At 43.0% G+C, this 21,956-nt stretch overlaps 1 protein-coding gene across 1 annotated transcript in view; it reads left to right on the top strand.

Annotated features, from left to right (window-relative positions):
• The window catches only part of TTN (titin), a 329,209-nt gene that overhangs the window by 32,661 nt on the left and 274,592 nt on the right, over positions 1-21,956 (top strand). Inside the window, 19 exon segments of the mRNA XM_056861196.1 lie at positions 684-826; positions 2,279-2,484; positions 2,919-3,149; positions 4,024-4,268; positions 4,961-5,184; positions 5,291-5,455; positions 5,548-5,716; positions 7,161-8,851; positions 8,950-9,231; positions 10,461-10,727; positions 10,823-11,095; positions 12,049-12,312; positions 13,072-13,332; positions 14,453-14,713; positions 15,917-16,180; positions 16,511-16,771; positions 16,918-17,178; positions 19,697-19,957; positions 20,346-20,487. Of these exon segments, the coding sequence (XP_056717174.1) occupies positions 684-826; positions 2,279-2,484; positions 2,919-3,149; positions 4,024-4,268; positions 4,961-5,184; positions 5,291-5,455; positions 5,548-5,716; positions 7,161-8,851; positions 8,950-9,231; positions 10,461-10,727; positions 10,823-11,095; positions 12,049-12,312; positions 13,072-13,332; positions 14,453-14,713; positions 15,917-16,180; positions 16,511-16,771; positions 16,918-17,178; positions 19,697-19,957; positions 20,346-20,487 (5,871 nt within the window).

Here is a 21,956-nt window from a genome sequence, read left to right as displayed (position 1 = left end):
TGAAGTAATAGAGTCATTGGATAATGAAATAATACAATTATGTGAATTCAGCACGTCAGAGCCAAGATAAGTATTTGGAAAAGAAGTACATGGAACACAGACTGTACCATTTCAAAATATAGATTGAGGGTTGACATATTTGAAAAATATTTTTTTTTTTTGCTGTCAAGTCACAACCAACTTATGGTACCCCATAGGGTTTTCAAGGCAAGAGACATTCAGAGGTGGTTTGCCATTATCTACCTCTGCATAGCGCCCCTGGTATTCCTTGGTGGTCTCCCATCTAAATACTAACCAGGGCCAACCCTGCTTAACAACCAAGACCAGGCGAGAGCAGGCTAGCCTGTGCCATGCAGGTCACATATCAAAAAAATGTTGCATGTAGAAGCCAAAACGGGAGGCTAGGATGGAATTCTCTTCTTAACATGCTAGAATTCCATAAGCAGAGAGCTTTCAATGTGAGGGAACGTGAAAACACACTTTGTATTCTGAAGGGGTTTGGTTCTGGGAAATGTGCATTACTTTTCCAGAAATATTGAATGAGTTCTCAGCATGGATGTTAAATTTGAAAATTCTATGTGAGATATAGATATAGGGATAGAGATAGAGATAGGGATAAATATAGGGGGGGGGGAGAGAGAGAGAGAGATCAATTTTATGAGAATTCTTTTATCTCTCTAAAGATACAAAGTGATGCACAAAAAAGAAACTGGGGAATGCAGACTTGAAATTTCTATGACTTTTGCTGACGATGCTGGAGAATATTCCGTTGTTGTTCGTAACAAATTCGGGGAAGTTTCTGCATCAGCTTCCTTGCTAGAAGAAGGTATGTGAATGGGCAAATAGTGACCACTGATGTTAAAAAAAATCCAATGAGGAGTGATAATAGGAGTGATAATGAGGGTTACCAAATTTATGAATGTCGAGTTTGAGGCAAACTCCAAAGCTTCCTATAAATTGGACCAGAGAAACTAACAGGGACTTGGATAATACTGTGAGCTCAATGGTACTTAATGGATGTGGATCTTTTCTGCCTTCTCACACCAATTCCCCAAGACCTCTGAAAAGCTGACAGTGAAGGTCACATGTGGGTGGGAGGAGCCGTGCAGCCCAAAGGGCTGCAGTGAGGAGGGCAAAATGTGCAAAATTGCCCTCGCCTTCCTCTTTGGCCAGAAGTGCTTCTCTTGGTGCAAGAGGCTCTGTTGGTGGAAGAGTGAGCTAGGGTACTGTTGCATGGTTCCCTCGCTTTGCTGCAGCCCCCCCTGGCAGTGTAGCTTGTTATTTACATGACTCCTATGACCTCCACTGTCAGCTTCTCAGAGGCCTCGGTTGTTTGCTGGGGGAAAGGGGAGCCAGAAATATTCCACACTGGTGATTGCCTTCTGCTTACACTTTATAGGACCCAATCCAAGGAATGTCTAAGCTGTACTTTAATAAGAGAAGAAAACTAATATTTGGAAGGATGATGTTAATGAATCCTACATTTGAGCACACCAGTGCAAATTGGTCTATACTTATTGGATGAACCCAGTTTGCTGGATGCCATCTTTCTTATAAATTTTTCTACAGTGGGGCGAATCCAACCAGGTTTTCCCTTCAATCTTCCCCACCTCCCCTTCTTACTACAGCCCCTGTCTTGCATGGCTTTTGTCCATGCAGGTCCCATGATCCCCAGCATAACCTTTTTGTGTGGTCACAGGGGACCCTTCATCCCTTTTTATCAGTGAAAAGGCTGGTTGGATCTAACCCCATTGTTATCTTCAACATCCAGCTGGGAGTAACTGTCACATTCACAAAGCTTGCACAACTCACTTATGAGTCCAAAGAAATAATTTGGACATAGCCATTCTAGAACGTCCATTAGAAGTTATGGTTATTACAACAAGAGATTGTTCTTACAACACAACTATAAGACAAAGGCTGAAATATTGTCCCCAAGCCAGGCCATAGGAACATACCTGGCACATCTTAAACTGTCAGATTAGAACTAAAAAAAGTGCAAGAGTCCAGTAGCACCTTAAAAGACTCACAACATTTCTGGCAGGGTTTGAGCTTTTGTGAGTCACAGCTTCAGATATCTGAAGAAGTGAGCTGTGACTTATGAAAGCTCAGACCCTGCCAGAAATTTTAAGGTGCTACTGGACTCTTGCTCTTTTCTACTGCTACAGACAGGCTAAAACGGCTACCCATCAAGATTAGAACTTCTGCTTGGAGAACACACACGTGCCAATCTGAAGTCAGTTTACAAAAACCGAGTGTGCATGTGTTTTCCTTTCAGCTGATTATGAGGTCTACCTAAAATCTCAACAAGAAATAATATATCACACTCAAGTGACTGCCTATGTAGAAGAACCTAAAGTGGCTGCGGTATCCCCATCCACTTTGTATGCTGACTATGAAAAAGAATACGAAAGAGAGCAAGCTCTCATTAGGAAGAAAATGGCAAAAGACACTGTGCTGGTCAGGACTTTTACAGACGAACAGGTAAATATATTAGAATCAGTCATTTTAAACTTCAGATAAAACATCATACTTTCATTTCATTGTGTTCTTTTTGGCTTCGCCAGTATTGGAGAACAGTTATCATTAAACAGAGGCCTTTTACGCAGGGACGTTTCCCTGCGGTCACCCCCGCCAACTACTTTGGGGCTTCTTTTTGATCATGCATGCCTTTTCCGCCTGTCATAGGTCACCTCGCTCTCCCCGCAGGTTTTCCCCATCTTTTCCGGATGCCGTTTTAGGCATAATCTGCAAAAATACAGGCAAAATGCACGGGGAGAGTGAGGTGACCTCTGACGGGTGGAAAAGGCATGCATAATCAAAAGGAAACCCCGAAGCAGTCAATGGGGGGTGACTGGGGGGAAACGTCCCTGCATATAAGGCCATACTGAACATTTCTTTCCTTTTCTTTTTGGTAGGAGTTTCACATTTCCTCTTTTGAAGAAAGACTGATAAAAGAAATTGAATACAGAATAATTAAGACCACCTTAGAAGAACTCCTTGAAGAAGATGGAGAAGAGATGGTGGTTGATGTCTCTGAATCAGAAACAACTGAAGCAGGATTTGAACTGAGATTAAAGAATTACAGAATTTTTGAGGGAAATGGTGTTACTTTCCACTGCAGGATGACCGGATATCCTTTGCCTAAGGTATATATCACTTACAGTAGACTAAACACTCCCATCTATATCTTCCCCCATGTTGTTTAAATTGCCTTCCAATTTGACCAAGGGCCATTTCTTCATCTTCCTAATTGTAATAGGCAACAGCAGCTTACAGAAGTCATGCATCATATGTTTTGCCTCCCTTTCAGCATTTCATAATAGTCAGAGAAATTGCTGTAATTTTGAGATACTGGAATAGAGTAGCTTCATAGATGGAAATGTTCATGTGAATGGGATTAAACAGTACATTTTTTTCCGTACACTGTATAAGTCCTGATCAGTTAGTTAAAAATCTAAATATGAGTTCTACAAATCTGCAAAAGAAAACGATTCTGGTTAAGTAGTGACTTTTTAATATTATTTGCTTTATGTGCGCTACTAATAACGGAAATAATCAAAAGAAAGAAAATAATAGGCTTAGTTGGCCCTTATTTTTAAGCACATTATGTTATAAAAGCATGGTATTTTTCAATTTTATTTTTGTATATCTTTTTATTTGTCAAAAGCTAGAAGGAAAGAGAAAAAAAAGAACAGACTTGTGGTCGTAAGGGCAGGGAAAGTCCGCAAGAAGGGGAAAAGGGGGCACAGAAACACACTGAGAACTGGGTGGAGTTAAATAGGCCACACCCCAATGGGCTTAGACTAGAGTAACTCTCCTTAGGAATGCACTGTCAGTCTCCTTCTGATTTCCTGGCTGCAGTCTGCATTTTTACAAGTTACCCAATAAAAATACTTATTTCAAGTTAAATCATTTGGCATCTGAAACAGCTTCAGTAGAGTATGTAGAGTGAAATTCCAAGTCGTTTGGAACCAAGGAACATTCCTACCTGTTTCATGGTTCTGCAATGTTTTTGTACAGATTGCCTGGTACAAAGATGGCAAGCGCATCAAGCATGGAGATCACTACCATTTGGAAGTGCTGCAAGATGGCCGAGCCAGTCTGCGTTTACCTGTTGTCTTGCCTGAAGACGAAGGCATTTATACGGTCTTTGCCAGTAACATAAAAGGAAATGCCATATGCTCTGCAAAATTGTACGTTGAACCTGTTGGACCAACAGGGTCTCCGGGTTATATCCCGTCACCTGAAATGATTCGAAGATATCGGTAAGAGCCAAGTCAGGACTTGAGTTAGTTATTAATAGGATTTCATGGGGTCCCATCTATAGGGTTGCCATGTCCCTCTTCAACACCGGTGGGAGGTTTCTGGGGCGGAGCCTGAGGAGGGTGGGGTTTGGGGAGGGGAGGGACTTCAATGCCAAGAGTCCAATGGCCAAAGCGGCCATTTTCTCCAGGTGAACTGATCTCTATCAGCTGGAAATCTGTTGTAATAGCAGGGGATCTCCAGCTAGTACCTGGAGGTTGGCAGCCCTACCCATCTAGCATGATAGCACCTTCTTTGCCACCCTGTGCAAGTATGTATTTTGTGGAAGTACATGGTTCAGCATATACAAATATCTCACTGTCCGTGTGAAAGTTCTCACCACACCATGGTGATTAAGTGAGAGTTACATAGCAGTGCACAATGTCCCCTCTTGGGGCAATGTGATTAAGAACATAAGAACATAAGGAAGGCCTTGCTGGATCAGACCAAGGCCCATCAAGTCCAGCAGTCTGTTCACACAGTGGCCAACCAGGTGCCACCAGGAAGCCACAAACAAGACGAGTGCAGCAGCACCATCCTGCCTGTGTTCTGGCTGTATTACAGCTGCTATTAAACAGAAATTCATTGTTCTTTGCTACATTTTAGGTGCCATTGCTAATACGTGATTAAATTGGATGATACATTATTTTTCCAGGTCTCTGTCTCCCCGGTCCCCAAGCCGTTCTCCCGCACGTAGTTCGCCTTCACGGTCTCCCGCACGCAGACTGGATGAGACCGACGAAGCGCAGCTGGAGAGATTGTACAAGCCTGTGTTTGTCTTGAAGCCGACATCATTCAAATGTGCGGAAGGACAGACAGCAAGATTTGACCTCAAAGTCGTGGGCAGACCCATGCCAGAAACATACTGGTTTCACGATGGTATGGCAGCTTAGTACTTTTCACCATCAATCTCTGTAAAAGGCAGAGCTTCATGTGAAAGAAAACAGCGCTCAAGGAAAAATAATCTCAATATTTATTTCCACAGGTCAACAAGTCCTTAATGATTACACCCATAAAATAGTGATTAAGGAAGATGGCACACAGTCGTTGATTATTAGCCCTGCTTTGCCTGCTGATTCCGGGGAATGGGTTGTAATTGCCCAGAACAGGGCAGGAAAAACATCCATCACAATGACACTCACAGTAGAAGGTATTTATTCGGCCTATTATGGAAAAATGGCTTTGATTGCAATGTTCTAACTCACTGTCCTCCTCTGACAACCGGTTATCGTGTCCTTTTAGCTAAAGAACACTTAGTGAGACCGCAGTTTGTGGAAAAGCTGAAGAACAAGAGCGTCAAGGAGGGAGAGAAATTAGAAATGCACGTGAAGGCAAGGGGTAACCCTAACCCTGACATCGTGTGGCTAAAGAACAGCGATATCATCGTAGCCCACAAATTTCCAAATATAAAGTAAGTGCTTCTTTGTTTATTTGGAAAATATGTACCTATTTGATTTTTGCTGTGTAACAAAGTAAACTAAGAGTGCAATCCTGAAGGGGGGTAGATCCGTGGCCGCCAGGAGCGGCAGGGCCATGTTGCCTCCTCAGAGTCTTCCCAGCTGCCAAGGAGCCTAAAAAAACATTTTTAAATAATGAAGTAAAAAAGGGGGAAATGCCTCATTAAAAACAGCGAGCCAGCACCAATAAAAAAGGTAGCGGATCCTCATTGCCACTCAAGGGAGCGTTCCCGAGGCGAAAGGGCTGTGGAAGCTGCCTAGAGGCAGCTCCATCCCCGAGAATGGAGTTTTCCCTTCTGGGAAAGCCCTCCCGGAGTGGCTGCGCTGGTGGCGGGGGCCAGTGGGGTCTGGATGCTGCTGTATTTGTCCCTACGCCGGCATAGGTGCCACCTTATTCCATGATAATGTGGCTTCTACACCAGCACAGGGTCACATCAACTCCAAAGGAGCTTCGCCCCCCTTTAGGAATGGGCTGGAAAATGTACTATTTTAATAAAATATAGTTCCAATTTTGTATGTATGCACGTGTATATATATGAACACATGAAGCTGCCTTATACTGATTCAGACCATCTGGAAAAGGGACTCCAGAAGGCTGTGCTTTTGTAATACGGCGAAGGTAGGTAACTTGGCTCACTTTGTCCCTTAGTGACCTTTATTTGGTGAAGATAGAGAGAGATGGATAACCCCACAGTTAAAGAAGGATGAGTTTCTGAGCAATTATCAAAGTTTTTCCTTTCTGTCTCCAGGAGAACATTTGGAAAAGCATCCACATGTTACTAAATCCTTGGCTTCTTATCTTTTACTAATTCAGCACAAAATAAAAAGTTTTAAAAAAACTTTTATAATTAGGATGTACTTAGAAGGGAAAAGGAAGATTAAAATGTATGTGTGTGTATATGTATATATTTATATATATGTGTATGTATGTATGTATGTATGTATGTATGTATGTATGTGTGGTTAGGCTTAAGGCTTTGGCCAAAAAAGCCATACCATTAAAGGAAAGGATAAAAGATAATTCTGATTTTGAATGTGTGTGTGTATGGGTATTCAGAACAAACAATGCACTATGTATAGGCTGCATGCTTAATCAGTAAGTACAAGAATTTCCATCAGCTCTCATGGGTAAGATACAGGCAGCTCAAAACTAAGACTCAAGGGATGGTACATCACTGACACCAGCATGGTGCCAGTGCTGCTATGTGCTGTCCTTGGGTGATGGCCCTTAGGTGTGAGTGGTGAGAGTGCTGGTCCTTTCTTTTGTTGGGCTTTGTGTAGATCTGAGCTCCCACAGCTTTTGTGACCCTTCTTTTGGTCTTGCCATTAAAGAACACTTCCATCGACCACAAAACCTTATGAAGTGTTAGCGTTCACTTTCCATGCTCTGTGTTTCAGAATTGAGGGAGTGAAAGGAGAAGCTGCCCTGAAAATCGAGTCCACTCTCAGGCAGGATGCGGCCTGGTACACTGCGACTGCCATCAATAAAGCCGGACGTGACACTACACGGTGTAAAGTGAATGTTGAAGTTGAGTTCACCGAACCCGAACCGGAAAGGAGACTGATTATTCCAAAGGGGACATACCGAGCGAAAGAAATTGCCGCCCCAGAGCTAGAACCTCTCCACTTGCGTTACGGTCAAGAGCAATGGGAGGAGGGTGACCTTTATGACAAAGAAAAACAACAGAAACCATTTTTCAAGAAGAAGCTCACTTCCTTGAGGCTCAAGCGCTTCGGGCCAGCTCACTTTGAGTGTCGACTGACACCCATTGGTGACCCAACCATGGTGGTGGAGTGGCTACATGATGGCAAGCCTTTGGAGGCAGCCAACAGACTTAGAATGATTAACGAATTTGGTTACTGCAGCCTTGACTATGAAATATCCTACCCCAGAGACAGTGGGGTGATCACATGCCGGGCGACGAACAAATATGGCACTGACCACACCTCAGCCACACTAATCGTTAAGGACGAGAAAAGCCTTGTTGAAGAATCTCAGTTGCCAGAAGGAAGGAAAGGCTTGCAGAGAATTGAAGAGCTAGAAAGAATGGCCCATGAAGGTGCTCTTAAAGGGGTTACAGAAGATCAAAAAGTGAAACAAAAGCCAGAAATAGTTTTGTTTCCTGAGCCCGCAAGAGTCATTGAAGGAGAAATTGCAAGGTTCCGTTGCCGAGTGACCGGTTATCCACAGCCCAAGGTCAACTGGTATCTTAATGGACAGCTCATTCGTAAAAGCAAAAGGTTTAGACTTCGTTATGATGGAATCTATTATCTAGATATTGTGGACTGCAAATCGTATGATACAGGTGAAGTAAAAGTGACTGCAGAAAACCCTGAAGGTATGACAGAACACAAGGTGAAACTTGAGATTGAGCAACGGGAAGACTTCAGATCTGTTCTTCGCCGGGCACCTGAGCCTAAGCATGAAGCAACAACCACAGAGCCTGGCAAACTTTTATTTGACGTTGAAAAGGTTGACAAGCCAGTTGAGAAAACTACCAAAGAGGTGGTAAAGCTGAAAAAGGCAGAAAAGGTCAGTCATGAGAAAGTATCAGAAGAATCTGAAGAACTCCGTAGTAAATTCAAACGCAGAACCGAGGAGGGCTATTATGAAGCAATCACAGCAGTCGAGCTTAAATCTCGGAAGAAAGATGAAGCCTACGAAGAGTTGCTTAAGAAGACAAAGGAAGAACTTCTTCACTGGACCAAAGAGTTAACAGAGGAAGAAAAGAAAGCACTTCTGGCTGAAGGTCAAATCACTATCCCAACCATAAAGCCAGAGAAGATTCAGCTCAGTCCAAGCATGGAGGCTCCCAAGATTCTTGAACGTGTACAAAGTCAGACAATTGGCCAGGGAAGCGATGCTCATTTCCGTGTCCGGGTAGTGGGCAAACCAGACCCAGAATGCCAGTGGTTCAAAAACGGTGTTCAGATTGAAAGGTCAGATCGTATATATTGGTACTGGCCAGAAGATAATGTTTGTGAACTGGTCATCAGAGATGTGACAGCAGAGGACTCCGCCAGCATCATGGTCAAAGCTGCCAATATAGCTGGTGAAACCTCAAGTCACGCTTTCTTGCTAGTGCAAGGTAATATATCTCTCTTGTCCCATTTTTTAAAATGATGCTGTAATGCTACAGCTATAGAATAGTCCTTAATTATCCGTCTTTTCCAACTTTCTTTACAGCCAAACAGCTCATAAAATTCACACAAACTTTACAAGATGTCACTGCTAAGGAAAGAGACTCGATGGCGACCTTTGAATGTGAAACCTCAGAACCCTTCATCAAAGTGAAATGGTTCAAGAACGGTCTGGAAATTTCCTCTGGAGACAAATACAGGACGCATTCTGACCGGAAGGGTCACTTCCTTTCAGTACTAATGATTGAGAAGTCTGATGAAGAGGACTATAGCTGTGCCCTGGTGGAGGATGAATCTATAAAAACAACAGCCAGACTTAATGTAGAGGGTAAGAACAAAGCATACTGTATCTTTTTTTCAACTGGAGGACAGAGCTCTACTCTATGACACCACCACCCCCCCAGGTTTAGGATCCTCGACCTATATAATTCTGAACTTCACTCAATAGCCAACTAGCACACCTTTCCTTTCCTTTATCCCTTAGAAGCTCCTTGATCCATTGAGCTTGAGCAGCATAAATCTAATGTTTGAGGGCTATCAACTAGCACACCAGTCTAGCCATGTCAGTTGTGGATTGCTTGGTTACTGGTGAGCACTGAATGACGTTTTGGCATTGCACATGTTATGGAAGGTCTCTGGCTGCAGAGTGAACTGCCATCTAGATGTGTAAAGGAGTGATAGCATCATTACTTGATTGTGGTTTCACTCTGTCACAGCTGGACTTTGGGCTAAAAGTCTGAGGCTGCAGCTCGTAGGCTAAGAAGGGGTCCAGTCATAGGCTGAAGCTTAGCAAGCCCTACTGAGCACAGTGAGACTTACTTCTTTAGTAAATATGCATCAAATCGAGTTAAACCATGGATGTTTGTCTGTTGAACATCCACTCTTGGCATCTAAAAGAGCCCCCTTCCCCAGCAAGTCTGGAGTCTAACATTATCTAATGCCTCACTGTAGTTGAACAATAAGCAGTTATCATACCATATATTGGGCCCTGTTGAGTCATGCTTTGTGTATCCGTGAACAGTGTGGTTGCCACTGTTTTTGCCATTGCTGCTGTGCAAGATTGCTTCTGATATAAAGACTTCTGGTCATACAGCATGTAAAAATGTCTTGCAAGTAATGCCTCTATCCTTGGAGGGGGGTGGGGGTAACACTAGCCTTCATATGGACTCAATCAGCAACCACAAAGGTAACTGCAATCATCTGGAAAGTTAAAGTACATGTTAAAGGGATCTTATGTCATTGTGAATTGCCTTTTAAACTGGGTGTACTGGACCTGGATAGCCCAGGCTAGCCCAATCTCGTCAGATCTTGAAAGCTAAGCAGGGTTGGCCTGCTTAGTATTTGCATGGGAGACCACCAAAGAATACTAGGGTTGTGATGCAGAGGCAGGCAATGGCAAACCACCTCTGAACTTCTGTTGCCTTGAAAAACCCCACGGGGTCTCTGTAAGTCAGCTGTGACTTGATGGCAAAAAAAGAAAAAAAATTAAATCTAGTTTCTAAGAAATGGCTTTATAACTAGTAAATCGCCTACTGAGATATTTGTCTCTGGATGCAGGAGCTGTTATTGAGTTTATTAAAGAACTGGAAGATATTGAAGTCCCAGAATCCTTCTCAGGGGAATTGGAATGCGAGGTTTCCCCAGAAGATGTGGAAGGGAAATGGTATCATGGAGATGTTGAGCTCGCCTCCAATCATAAATATGTCATAACCTCACGCCGAGGTCGCCAAATTCTCACAGTTAAAGATGTTGCTAAAGAAGACCAAGGGCAATATAGCTTTGAGGTAGATGGGAAAAAGACCTCCTGTAATCTGAAGATGAAATGTAAGTTACTCCAGCTAAATTGCCTTTCAAAAACTTCATAACCAATGTTCCCCTTTATGGTTATTAATGACCTGTTTTTCTTTGCTGTCCTGTAGCACGGCCCGTCGCTGTCTTGCAAGGTCTTGCGGACCAGAAAGTCTGTGAGGGCGACATTGTGCAACTTGAAGTGAAGCTCTCCCAAGAAAATGTTGACGGTGTCTGGATGAAGGATGGAGTTGAAATTCAACCAAGTGACCGTGTCCACATCGTACTAGACAAACAATCACACATGTTGTTAGTTGAAGATGTAACAAAAGAAGACAGTGGAGTGTACTCCTTTAACATCCCCAGTCTTCTTCTTACAACCACAGGCCGTGTCACTGTCTATAGTAAGTGGCCTTTTCTCTGGGAGTCACACAACAAAATACATATTTATGGCATGGAATTAAATGTCAGCAAATGTGATCATGGGCTCTGACTTGGATGTCCCAGACTAGGCTGAGCTTGTCTTATCTCAGAAGCTAAGTGGGTTGGCCCTGGTTAGTACTTGGGTGGGAGACCACCAAGGGAGATCACCAAGGACTTCTGCACAAAGGCAGCCAGTGGCAAACCACCTCTGTTCATCTCTTGGGGGTTGCTACAAGTTGGCTGTGACTTGACAGCACTTTCCATCACGAGATGTGATGATGGACACATGAACCCACACATGAAGCTGCCTTATACCAAATGAGACCCTTGGTCCGTCAAAGTTAGTATTGTCCACTCAGACCGGCAGCGGCTGTCCAGGGTCTCAGGTAGAGGTCTTTCACATCACCTACTTGCCTAGTCCCTTTAACTGGAGGTGTCGGGGATTGAACCTGGGACCTTCTGCATGCCAAGCAGATGCTCTACCACTGAGCCACAGCCTCTCCCACTGGGTTTTGTGGCTTTTAAAAAGAAAAGGTTAAACAGTTTCACAGAGGAAAAGTCTTTGGTCCGTAAATGATAGCAATGAGCCATGATAGCTCAATGGAATGTGTTTGTTCAGAAGCAGTACATCTCTGAATACAAGATGCTGGAGTTGAAGAACTGGTGATGCTGGTGTGATATTCATGGCCTGCCTTTAGGAGCATCTGGAATCTGATAGTAGAATCAGAAAACTGGACCAGAAGAATCTTTCTTTAATATTTATTTTTATTTAGCTTATTTATAGCCCGCCTTTCTCATTGGACAGGATTGTGTTGTTTGCTTATGCCCTTGACTAAAATATTCATAGGAAAAAAAACCCATAATGGTTATTTGTTAATATAACCTCTTCATAATGGTTATTTTATTTTTAATTTTTTGTGTGTGTGATTTGCAGGCGTGGATGTAGTAATACCTCTTAAAGATGTCCGTGCTGTTGAAGGCACAAAAGCCATCCTTGAATGCAAAATTTCCGTCCCTGATGTATCTTCGTCCAAATGGTACCTGAATGATGAGCAGATAAAGCTTGATGAACGCATTCAAGCTGTCTCCAAAGGCACAAAACAGCGACTAGTCTTTACCAGGACATTCGCATCTGATGAAGGACAATGTAAACTGGCGGTTGGCAAGGTTGAAACCAGCTGCAATCTTACAATTGAAGGTAAGCATTCTTTGAATGTGCAGGTATTACTAAAATGCATACTGCTTATACCAACAAAGCAGGAATAATAGTATGGTACTAATACACATGAGCCAGAGTGGTGTAGTAGCTAAGAGCGGTGGACTCTAATCTGGAGAACCAAGTTCAATTCCCCACTCCTCCACATGAAGCCCCACAGCGCAGAGTGGTAAGCTACAGTACTGCAGTCCAAGCTCTGCTCATGAACTCAGTTCAATCCCGACGGAAATCAGTTTCAGGTACCGGCTCAAGGTTGACTCAGCCTTCCGTCCTTCTGAGGTTGGTAAAATGAGTACCCAGTTTGCTGGGGGTAAAGTGTAGATGACTGCGGAAGGCAATGGCATGCCACCCCATAAACATAGTCTGCCTAGTAAACGTCGGGATGTGATATGACCCCATGGGTCAGTAATGACTCGGTGATTGCACAGGGGACTACCTTTACCTTTACCAATACACATGAACCAGCTTGGTGTAGTGGTTAAGAGTAGTGGACTCTAATCTGGAGAACTGGGTTTGATTCCCCACTCCTCCACGTGAAGCCTGCTGGGTGACCTTGGGCCAGTCACAGTTCTTTCTGAACTCTCTCAGCCCACATGGAGGCAGGTAATGGCAAACCACCTCCGAACGTCTCTTGTCTTGGAAACCCTACGGGGACGCCATAAGTCAGCTGTGACTTGATGGCGTGCACACACACACACACACACACTAATATACATACCATCTCTCTTTTTTTGTGTACAGAAATTAAGATCATTAAAGGTCTTCACGATATTACCTGCACTGAAACTCAGAATGTAACATTTGAAGTTGAGCTGTCCCACGCAGGGATTGATGTTGTGTGGAATTTCAAGGAGCTCGAACTCAAAGCCAGTCCTAAATACAAGATAGAGGCCCATGGCACAATATATAAACTGACTGTAGTGAACATGATGAAAGACGACGAAGGAGAGTACACATTTTATGCTGGAGAAAAGAGGACATCTGGGAAGCTGGTTGTAGCAGGTAATATTTCAGAGGGTGCCAGTGCGCTCCATTTTAGATTTAAATGCTTAGTTTATTTATATGTTTGTCAATCCAACATTGCTATATGTTGAAACCTATAAAACATCATGATGAATTGGGGGGGCAGGGTTGGGGGAGCTGGGAGCTGGGAGAGAAAAGAACCTCTTAGGGGAAGGAAAGAGGTACCAAATCATTCCCCAGGTCTTTTCCTCCATACAAATCCAAATCTTTAAGGGAACTTTTTCCACCAAACGAATCCAAATCTCTCTGAGGGGGCTGGAATGCTTTGGGAAGTTTCAAGGTTCTAGAAGACAGCCGAGTGTTGAAAACACATCTTTACCTTCTGGAGCAAGGAAGAAATGTCCACTTAAACATCATTTGCTATTACAACTACCATCTTCTAATTACCTGCTCATCTTAAAGCCTACCTGAACCCCCTGTTCCTGTTCTTTTATCTTTGGCGGGTTATACTGAAGTCCCCCTCTAGAGAGGCATTGTTCAATGTCCATGGAAACCTGGGAGAAGAGCATCAGGTCATCACAGTCTGTGACATAGATTATAGTTCAAACAAAACAAACAAACAATATGATGAATATCCTGTAAAGGGAGTAGCTTTCAAGGCTCCAAGTTTCCTGGAGCAAAATAATAGGATACTCACAAAGGAAAAGTTCAACTCCTAGAATCTGTAATTGAACCCCCTTCCCTGCAATATTCCAGGAGACCAACTTAATAAAGTTCTCTTGTCATCGCTGGGGGATCTCTGGAACAATGCTAGGATCCACTATAACACAGCCATTCCCCTTCTCAATTATGATCTCGGGTTCTGGGGGTGGGGGTAAGATCCCACGTTGGCATTCCTTGGTTTCCATGGGTTGAGAATAGAATAGAGTTCAGTACAATTTCAAATCCTTTTTTAAAAAAAAACTGGCATCTCTGGGCATGGCCCATGCTGGTGATTGCAGTCAACATGTACAGACCAGTATGGACACATCACCCTGACACAACTATCTCTGTCTATGGTTGAGCCAGTTCCTACAATCAGCAGGGTGGCCAAGAGACATCTACTGCCAGTGGAGGTGTGCAGCAGCAAATATGAGCTTTTGCTTTGCTTCCCTCACAGGTGGTGCCATTTCCAAGCCCCTGACTGACCTAACAGTGGCTGAATCCCAGAGAGCTGTCTTTGAATGTGAGGTGACCAATCCAGACTCTCAAGGCCAGTGGCTGAAGGATGGCAAACCTCTTACTATGACAGATCACTTCAGAAGTGAATCGGATGGGTTAAAGAGGAGGCTTAATATTCCCATCAGTAAAATCGATGATGTTGGTGAATATACCTTTCAAGTGGCCTCTTCTAAAACATCCGCTAAACTGAAAGTTGAAGGTAAGTTAATCCATGAAAAACAGTGTCAATACCACAGTAGCCTGATATTTACTAAATCATTATCTGTGATCATTCAAGGGTTTTGTAAAATTTACTTAGAAAAATCAATACACTGAAAATAAAATATCGGTTGATTGTTAAGAACCATACCAGATGGAATCTGCTTGGCTGGGTTTTAATGGCAGATTTAAGCAAGTACAGCTGACATTTTTAAATTACAAAAATAGTAGACTTTTCTGATTTGAAAACATGCATTTAATGGTTTTCAAGTGATACTTGAACTATAAAACTAATTTTAATTTCCTAATCTAAGGCTATAGATTTGCCCGTGAATTCCTCATGTGAGTTGTGCATTATAGTTTCATCTGTTTGATTTAAAGGGCTTAATATCCCTCTTTTATTTTAAAAATAACATCCAGTTTGCTTACGAAATAAAAATACTGGAAGCAATCTAATACAACAGTAAAACTGATCCAGGAATAAAAAGCGTATTAATAATTTAAAAGGAGTGGTCAACTTTATCAGGGCCACAAAAAATGTATAATATCTTCTCCTAGGACAACCAAACTGAAACAAAATGTTTTATGTCAATTTGCTTGGTCCAAATTGGCGCAGAATGGTAAGCTGCAGTACTGCAGTCAAAAACTCTGCTCACGACCTGAGTTCAATCCCCATGGAAGTTGGTTTCAGGTAGCTGGCTCAAGGTTGACTCAGCCTTGCACCCTTTTGAGGTCGGTAAAATGAGTACCCACCTTGCTGGGGGTAAAGTGTAAATGACTGGGGAAGGCAATAGCAAACCCACCCCGTAAACATAGTCTGCCTAGTAAACATTGGGATGTGACGTCACCCCACGGGTCAGTAATGACCTTGTACTTGCACAGGGGATTACCTTTACTTTTTAAAAAAAATAAAAGGTATGACATGGATTTCATCCTTGCTTTTGGATTTCGCATGGACCATTATAGACGTACAACTTTTTCAGCTTTGTCAAGGGTCGTTAAAAGAACAAGTAAAGAGGACAAACTTCACTTGGCAGTTAAAAGCTACTAATGTAGGCACCAGGCAAATTTGATTTGGAAGAGAGTGTTGCAACTGAGGTGCCACCATAAGAAAAGTTCCTTACAGACTATCTTATCATGAATATCTTATGACATTTCCCTTTTTTTGTTTGCTTTTTCCATATGATTTGTTCATTTGGAACAGCTGTGAAGATAAAGAAGACATTGAAAAACCTGACTGTAACAGAAACACAAGATGCTGTGTTTTCTGTGGAACTTACTCATCCTGATGTGGAAGGTGTTCAGTGGATTAAAAATGGCGTTGATCTGAAGTCCAATGACAAATTTGAGATCAAAGTGGAAGGAACTGTTCACTCGCTGAAAGTCAAGAATTGCATGGTGTCTGATGAATCTGTTTACAGCTTTAAACTGGGCAGGATTGGAGCCAATGCCAGACTCCATGTTGAGAGTAAGTCAACCTTACTGAATAAGGGTGCGAAAACATATAAGAGAATTGAAGGTGGTAAGAGGGAGGTATCCATTCATTGTAATGTTCTCGTTCTTTTATTCTTTCCCCCACTATAAGTTTAGTTATAGCAGGTTTCTCAAGCTCTGCGAAAACGCGAAAATTCAGATGATTGTTGAAGGGATGGGGGTACAGATATCTTGGACGATGGCTGTTATTGTACCCATTTTAACTTTGGAAAAAATGACTACCCTCTTTCTTTACCTTGTTGCCAGTCACCTAAGGAACATTGGAATTCACTCAAATAAAGTGTTGTTATCTTTCTTCCTGAAGCTGTTAAGATCATCAAGAAACCAAAGGACGTGACCGCTCTGGAAAATGCTGTTGTTTCCTTTGAAGTGAGTGTGTCCCATGATACCGTTCCAGTCAAGTGGTTCCACAAAAATGTTGAGCTCAAACCAAGTGACAAACACAGATTGAGTTCTCAAAGGAAAGTTCACAAGCTGACATTGCAAAACATATCTCCTGCTGATGCTGGAGAATACACAGCAGTAGTTGGACAGCTTGAATGCAAAGCCAAACTCTTCGTAGAAAGTAAGTGTTCCCCCACAAAACAATAAAACGAAACAAAACATTAGTATTAATCCAAATTATTTCATATTGCATTGGAAGAACATCCTATTCATAACATTTCTTCAGGAGGGACCTTCTAATCTTATTTTTCCCCTTATTTCCTACAGCTGTACACATTACAAAGACCATGAAAAATATTGAGGTCGCTGAGACCAAAACCGCTTCTTTTGAATGTGAGGTGTCTCATTTCAATGTACCTGCCATGTGGCTGAAGAATGGAGTAGAAATTGAAATGAGTGAGAAGTTTAAAATTGTCGTTCAGGGAAAGCTCCATCAGCTCAACATCATGAACACCAGCACGGAGGATTCTGCCGAATACACTTTTGTCTGTGGGAACGACAAAGTCAGCGCAACCCTGACAGTGAAACGTAAGCAAAATGAACGATGTCGAAGTTAACCTCTTAGAATTAAAGTTAATGGATGTAACATCGGCACTTCTTGGGTTTCATGAGACCAGGCAAGAGATGTGATTTTGTGGGGGAAAGATGCTACAGTACTATCACTCTGTATGTGCAGCCGTGTGTAACGGAGGCCTGCTAGCCCTCTGCTTTGTGGCAACATATCCTCTCACAGGATTGCTGTGCAGTGGGAGAAGGGGGTGAGTAACTCTTCCCCTTCTGCTAGCTACTTCCCACCTGGAAATTCCTTCTCTTGCTGTATTACCTCAAATAGGTGGGCCTGCAACCCAATGGGCAAAAGCAGAGGGGAAGGAATTTTCAGAGAGTGAGTAGCAATCAACAGAAGCTTTAACAACTCCCTCCCACTTGCTCCTTCTTCACTGCAAAGCATCCCATCCCGCAAATGTTTTCCACTACAGTAGGGAACACAGCACTGTCACTCCAGGCAGCCGCAGCGTAATGCACAGTTTGGTCCAAAGGCTCGAAACAATTAAGGCAATGTACAGAGGAGTGTAGGTGTTCTTTAAATACCATTAACCAGCATCCATCCAGAATTAAGCACCCACTGATTCCAGTGGGGGAGATCTCAGCATGTGTTTAACAAGTTCCATCCTGAGCAGAGTTACTCTGTTCTAAGCCCCTTGATGTCAGTGAACTAAGAAGGATGTAACTCTGCTTAGGATGGCGCTGTAACTCTCCCAGGAAATTAAGGCATTTTAAAAGTGCAAAACTTAATTTATGCCTAACTTTCAATTAACACATAGTTTTCTTTCTAGTTTATGTGTTTATTTTTATTCTACCTATCCAAAAGGTGCGAGGGGGCTTACTACAATCTAAAATAATATAATCAAAATAATTAAATAAAATACTACTCTTTTCTTTAGATTCATTAATTCCCACGGGATTTAAACCCACTTGTTTTCTCAGGGCCCTACCTAGATGGCCCAGGCTAGCCTGATCTTGTCAGATCTTGGAAGCTAAACAGGATTGGCCCTGGTTAGTACTTGGATGAGAGACCACCAAGAAAATCCAGGGTTGCTACACAGAGGCAGGCAATGATAAACCATCTCTGTGCATCTCTTGCCTTGAAAACTCCACGAAGGGTCACCATATGTCAGCTGCAACTTGAAGGCGCTTTCCACCACCACCACCACCACCACATTCTCCAGATGTAAAACCATTAGACTTTAAATCTCTCTGATGCTGATGCATTCTTTGACCTCAGCAAATTATTTAGTTACATTTTTTTTCAAAAGAAAATACCAGAGACTTCATTTGTAATTATTTGTGTTATTCATATTTCAAAAATATAAACAAAGATATAACCAGGAAGTTCCTGGGTTGGAGCTTAACTATCACCAGTGGTGTAAAGGTGGTGGAGCAGGAGAGCCAGTGTGGTGTAGTGGTTAAGAGTGGTAGTTTGGAGAAGTGGACACTGATCTGGAGAACCGGGTTTGATTCCCCACTCCTCCACATGAGCATCAGACGCTAATCCGCTGAACTGGGTTGGTTTCACCACTCCTACATATGAAGCCATCTGGGGATCTTGGGCTAGTCACAGCTCTCTTAGAGCTCTCTCAGCCTCACCTACCTCACAGGGTGTCTGTTGTGGGGAGGGGAAGGTGATTGTAAGGTGGTTTGATTCTTCCTTAAGTGGTAGAGAAAATCGGCATATAAAAACCAACGCTGCTTCTTCTTCCTTTCCAACTTCTACTGCTTCCCACTGAACCGCCCCACTCTCTGTACCTGGGGATCAGGTGGTGACCCTCAGGAACAGCGTGGGAGACAGTGGGAGTCTGCAGTTACTTCCCACTCCTCTACCAACCTAGGATCCAATGCAATGTGTGTTCTCTGATTGGTATAGGTTATGTGATGTGGTGATGGAAGGCAACTGTTGTATGAATGAGAGCTCGTGTGGTATAGCAGCTAGCGTGTTGATTAGGAGGGTATTTATTTATTTATTTACTTCATTAATATCCCAATAGGGACCCAAAGTGGCTCACACCATTCTCTTCTCCTCCATTTTATCCTGGCAATACCCTTTGAGGTAGGCTAGGCTGAGAGAGAAAGAGTGGCTGGCCCATGATCACCAAGTCAACTTCCATGGTAGAATGGGTATTTGAACCTGGGTCTCCCAGATCCTAGTTGGCACTCTAACCGCTATACTATGCTTGTGTAGCCCTGATTCAGATCTCTGTTCAGCTATGAAAGTTGCTGGGTGGCCATTGGAAAGTCATCATTTCTCTGCCTAACATCCTATATCACAGGGTTGTGTTAAAGTTTAAATGGTACTTGAAGCTTCTTGGAGAAATAACAGAGCAGAAATGTAACAAATTAATAAATCAGCCTGTGTTAGGCCAAAGAAAACTAGATGTCCCATCCAGTGTACAGGACTGTGACACCAAATATAATTTCTTCTTTGCGTCTTAATTATTTCGCTGTGGAATTGTCAACCAGTGTTTCACACTTGGTGTTTCTTTTTAAACAGCTATCTTGATTACCTCCATGCTGAAAGATATCAACGCAGAAGAGAAAGATACAATAACTTTTGAAGTGACTGTTAATTATGAAGGCATCACGTACAAATGGCTGAAGAATGGAGTGGAGATAAAATCTACCGATCGATGCCAGATCAAAACTAAGAAACTTACGCATTCACTGTCTATAAGGAACGTGCATTTTGGAGATGCCGCAGACTATAGCTTTGTAGCTGGAAAAGTTGCTTCATCAGCAACTTTATATGTGGAAGGTATTTGTTTTCTTCATCTCTTTTAACTTCTTGCTTACATCGGCATCACAGCCCATGGTTGATGCAGAAAAATGGCAGCTGATGATGAGCTACATATGCATTACCTCATGCTGAGCTGTTGGTGTGCATACAGTTGGCACCACCATGCACCAAATTCAGCCTAGATCAGCTCTTGGCATGCTAGTCTTTTCAGCAGTTGCAGTGGTATTCCAACAGCCAATCCAAGTTTGGCGACAGTAAACACAAAACCTAAGTGGTTCCATTTGACACTACTGGAAGCCAGCCCCTGCAGCTGTTGTGTGACTGAACCCTGAAAAAAATCTCTTGATTCTTTTGGTACGCCTGCATACCTGAATAACAATACATGTGCTTTCCCCCCCCCCCTTAGCTCGTCACATTGAATTTCGAAAACACATCAAAGACATTAAAGTTGTGGAGAAGAAAAGAGCTGTTTTTGAATGCGAAATCTCCGAACCTGACGTTACTGTTCAGTGGATGAAAGATGGGCAGGAACTCCAGTTTGGAGAACGGTAATGTGTGTCTGTGTGTGTGTGTGTGTGTGTGTGTGGTTTTGTTTTTTTAAGACAGAATCTTAATGTTTGTCATGTTCCGAGTTGGTTACTATGGATGAGGTGTATCGGTTTTTCTTGCCACCACAAACAACAAGGTTGTGCAGCTACAAGGCAGTGTAGGGGGCTAATGCTTGATGTAAGCACTGGGGTGGCACAGGCTGAGGAAGGAAATGGTCTCATTGCTAGGATGAACTCATGAACACATGAAGCTGCCTTATACTGAATCAGACCCTTGGTCCATCAAAGTCAGTACTGTTGACTCAGACCGGCAGCGACTCTTCAGGGTCTCAGGCAGAGTTCTTTCACATCACCTACTTGCCTAGTCCATTTAACTGGAGATGCCAGGGATTGAACCTGGGACCTTCTGCATGCAAAGCAGAGGCTCTACCACTGAGCCACGGCCCCTCCCCATGGTCTTGTGTACCTCCAAAGGTAAGCATGCTGGGTATGCATGGTGAGCATTATGAATTCCAATGTCAGTTGTTCAATCTGACTCACAACCGAGCTGATAGATTGCATAATATTCTGTGGTCTCAGACAAATCCACAATGATAACTCCTCTAGGGGATATTGTGACTTTGCCTATACATCTCCATGGATTCATATTTCCCGCTTGTGATGGCTACTTTTCATGTCTTATTCCTCCTTACGGTGAATGGGATACCTAAGTTTTCCATGCCACCAAAGCCGGCTAACATGTGTAACTGCAATCTCAGCTCACAGGGAATGAGTCAGATAACTGCCTTGAACCATGAGGAAAGGCGGGATATAAATGTATAAATAAATAAATAAATGTCTGTTTGCCAGAACTGACACAGGCTGAAGAAAAAGAAAAAGTGGCATGCATGAGCAGAGACCTAAGTGAATGAAGGGAGAATGAATGTGGCGGTAAACTGGGGAATGGAACTATCTTTTTCTTCCTCTCACAAAGTTGCCTAGGCAGATCTCATTTGCTTGATACTACCTACAATTTCCCCTTATGGAAGGGAGCACAACCCCCCTCCTGCTTGATTAGAGTTGCCAACCTCTAGGTACTAGCTGGAGATCTCCTGTTATTACAACTGATCTCCAGCCGAAAGAGATCAGTTCACCTGGAGAAAATGGCTGCTTTGGCAATTGGACTCTATGGCATTGAAGTCCCACCCCTCCCCAAACCCCGCCCTCTCCAGCCCCCACCCCAAAAACCTCCCGCCAGTGGCAAAGAGGGACCTAGCAACCCTATGCTTCATACTCAGGCCTAAGAGACCCAAGCCCAAAATAAAGGTTCAGACCCTCATATTGGATGAAGGTTTCATTAAGCTCAAAAGTGCATAGCAAAAAGGCCTGACCGTAGTAACATTTAGATGTGTCCAGCGTTCACAGATAACAAGAGGAACATCTCGAGTTTCATCAACACTGCTAAGATCACAACAAGCTCAGGTTGACCT

Source organism: Euleptes europaea, chromosome 15 (assembly GCF_029931775.1).
Source record: "Euleptes europaea isolate rEulEur1 chromosome 15, rEulEur1.hap1, whole genome shotgun sequence".
NCBI lineage: Eukaryota > Metazoa > Chordata > Lepidosauria > Squamata > Sphaerodactylidae > Euleptes > Euleptes europaea.
This window is presented reverse-complemented; position numbering and strand designations above follow the sequence as displayed.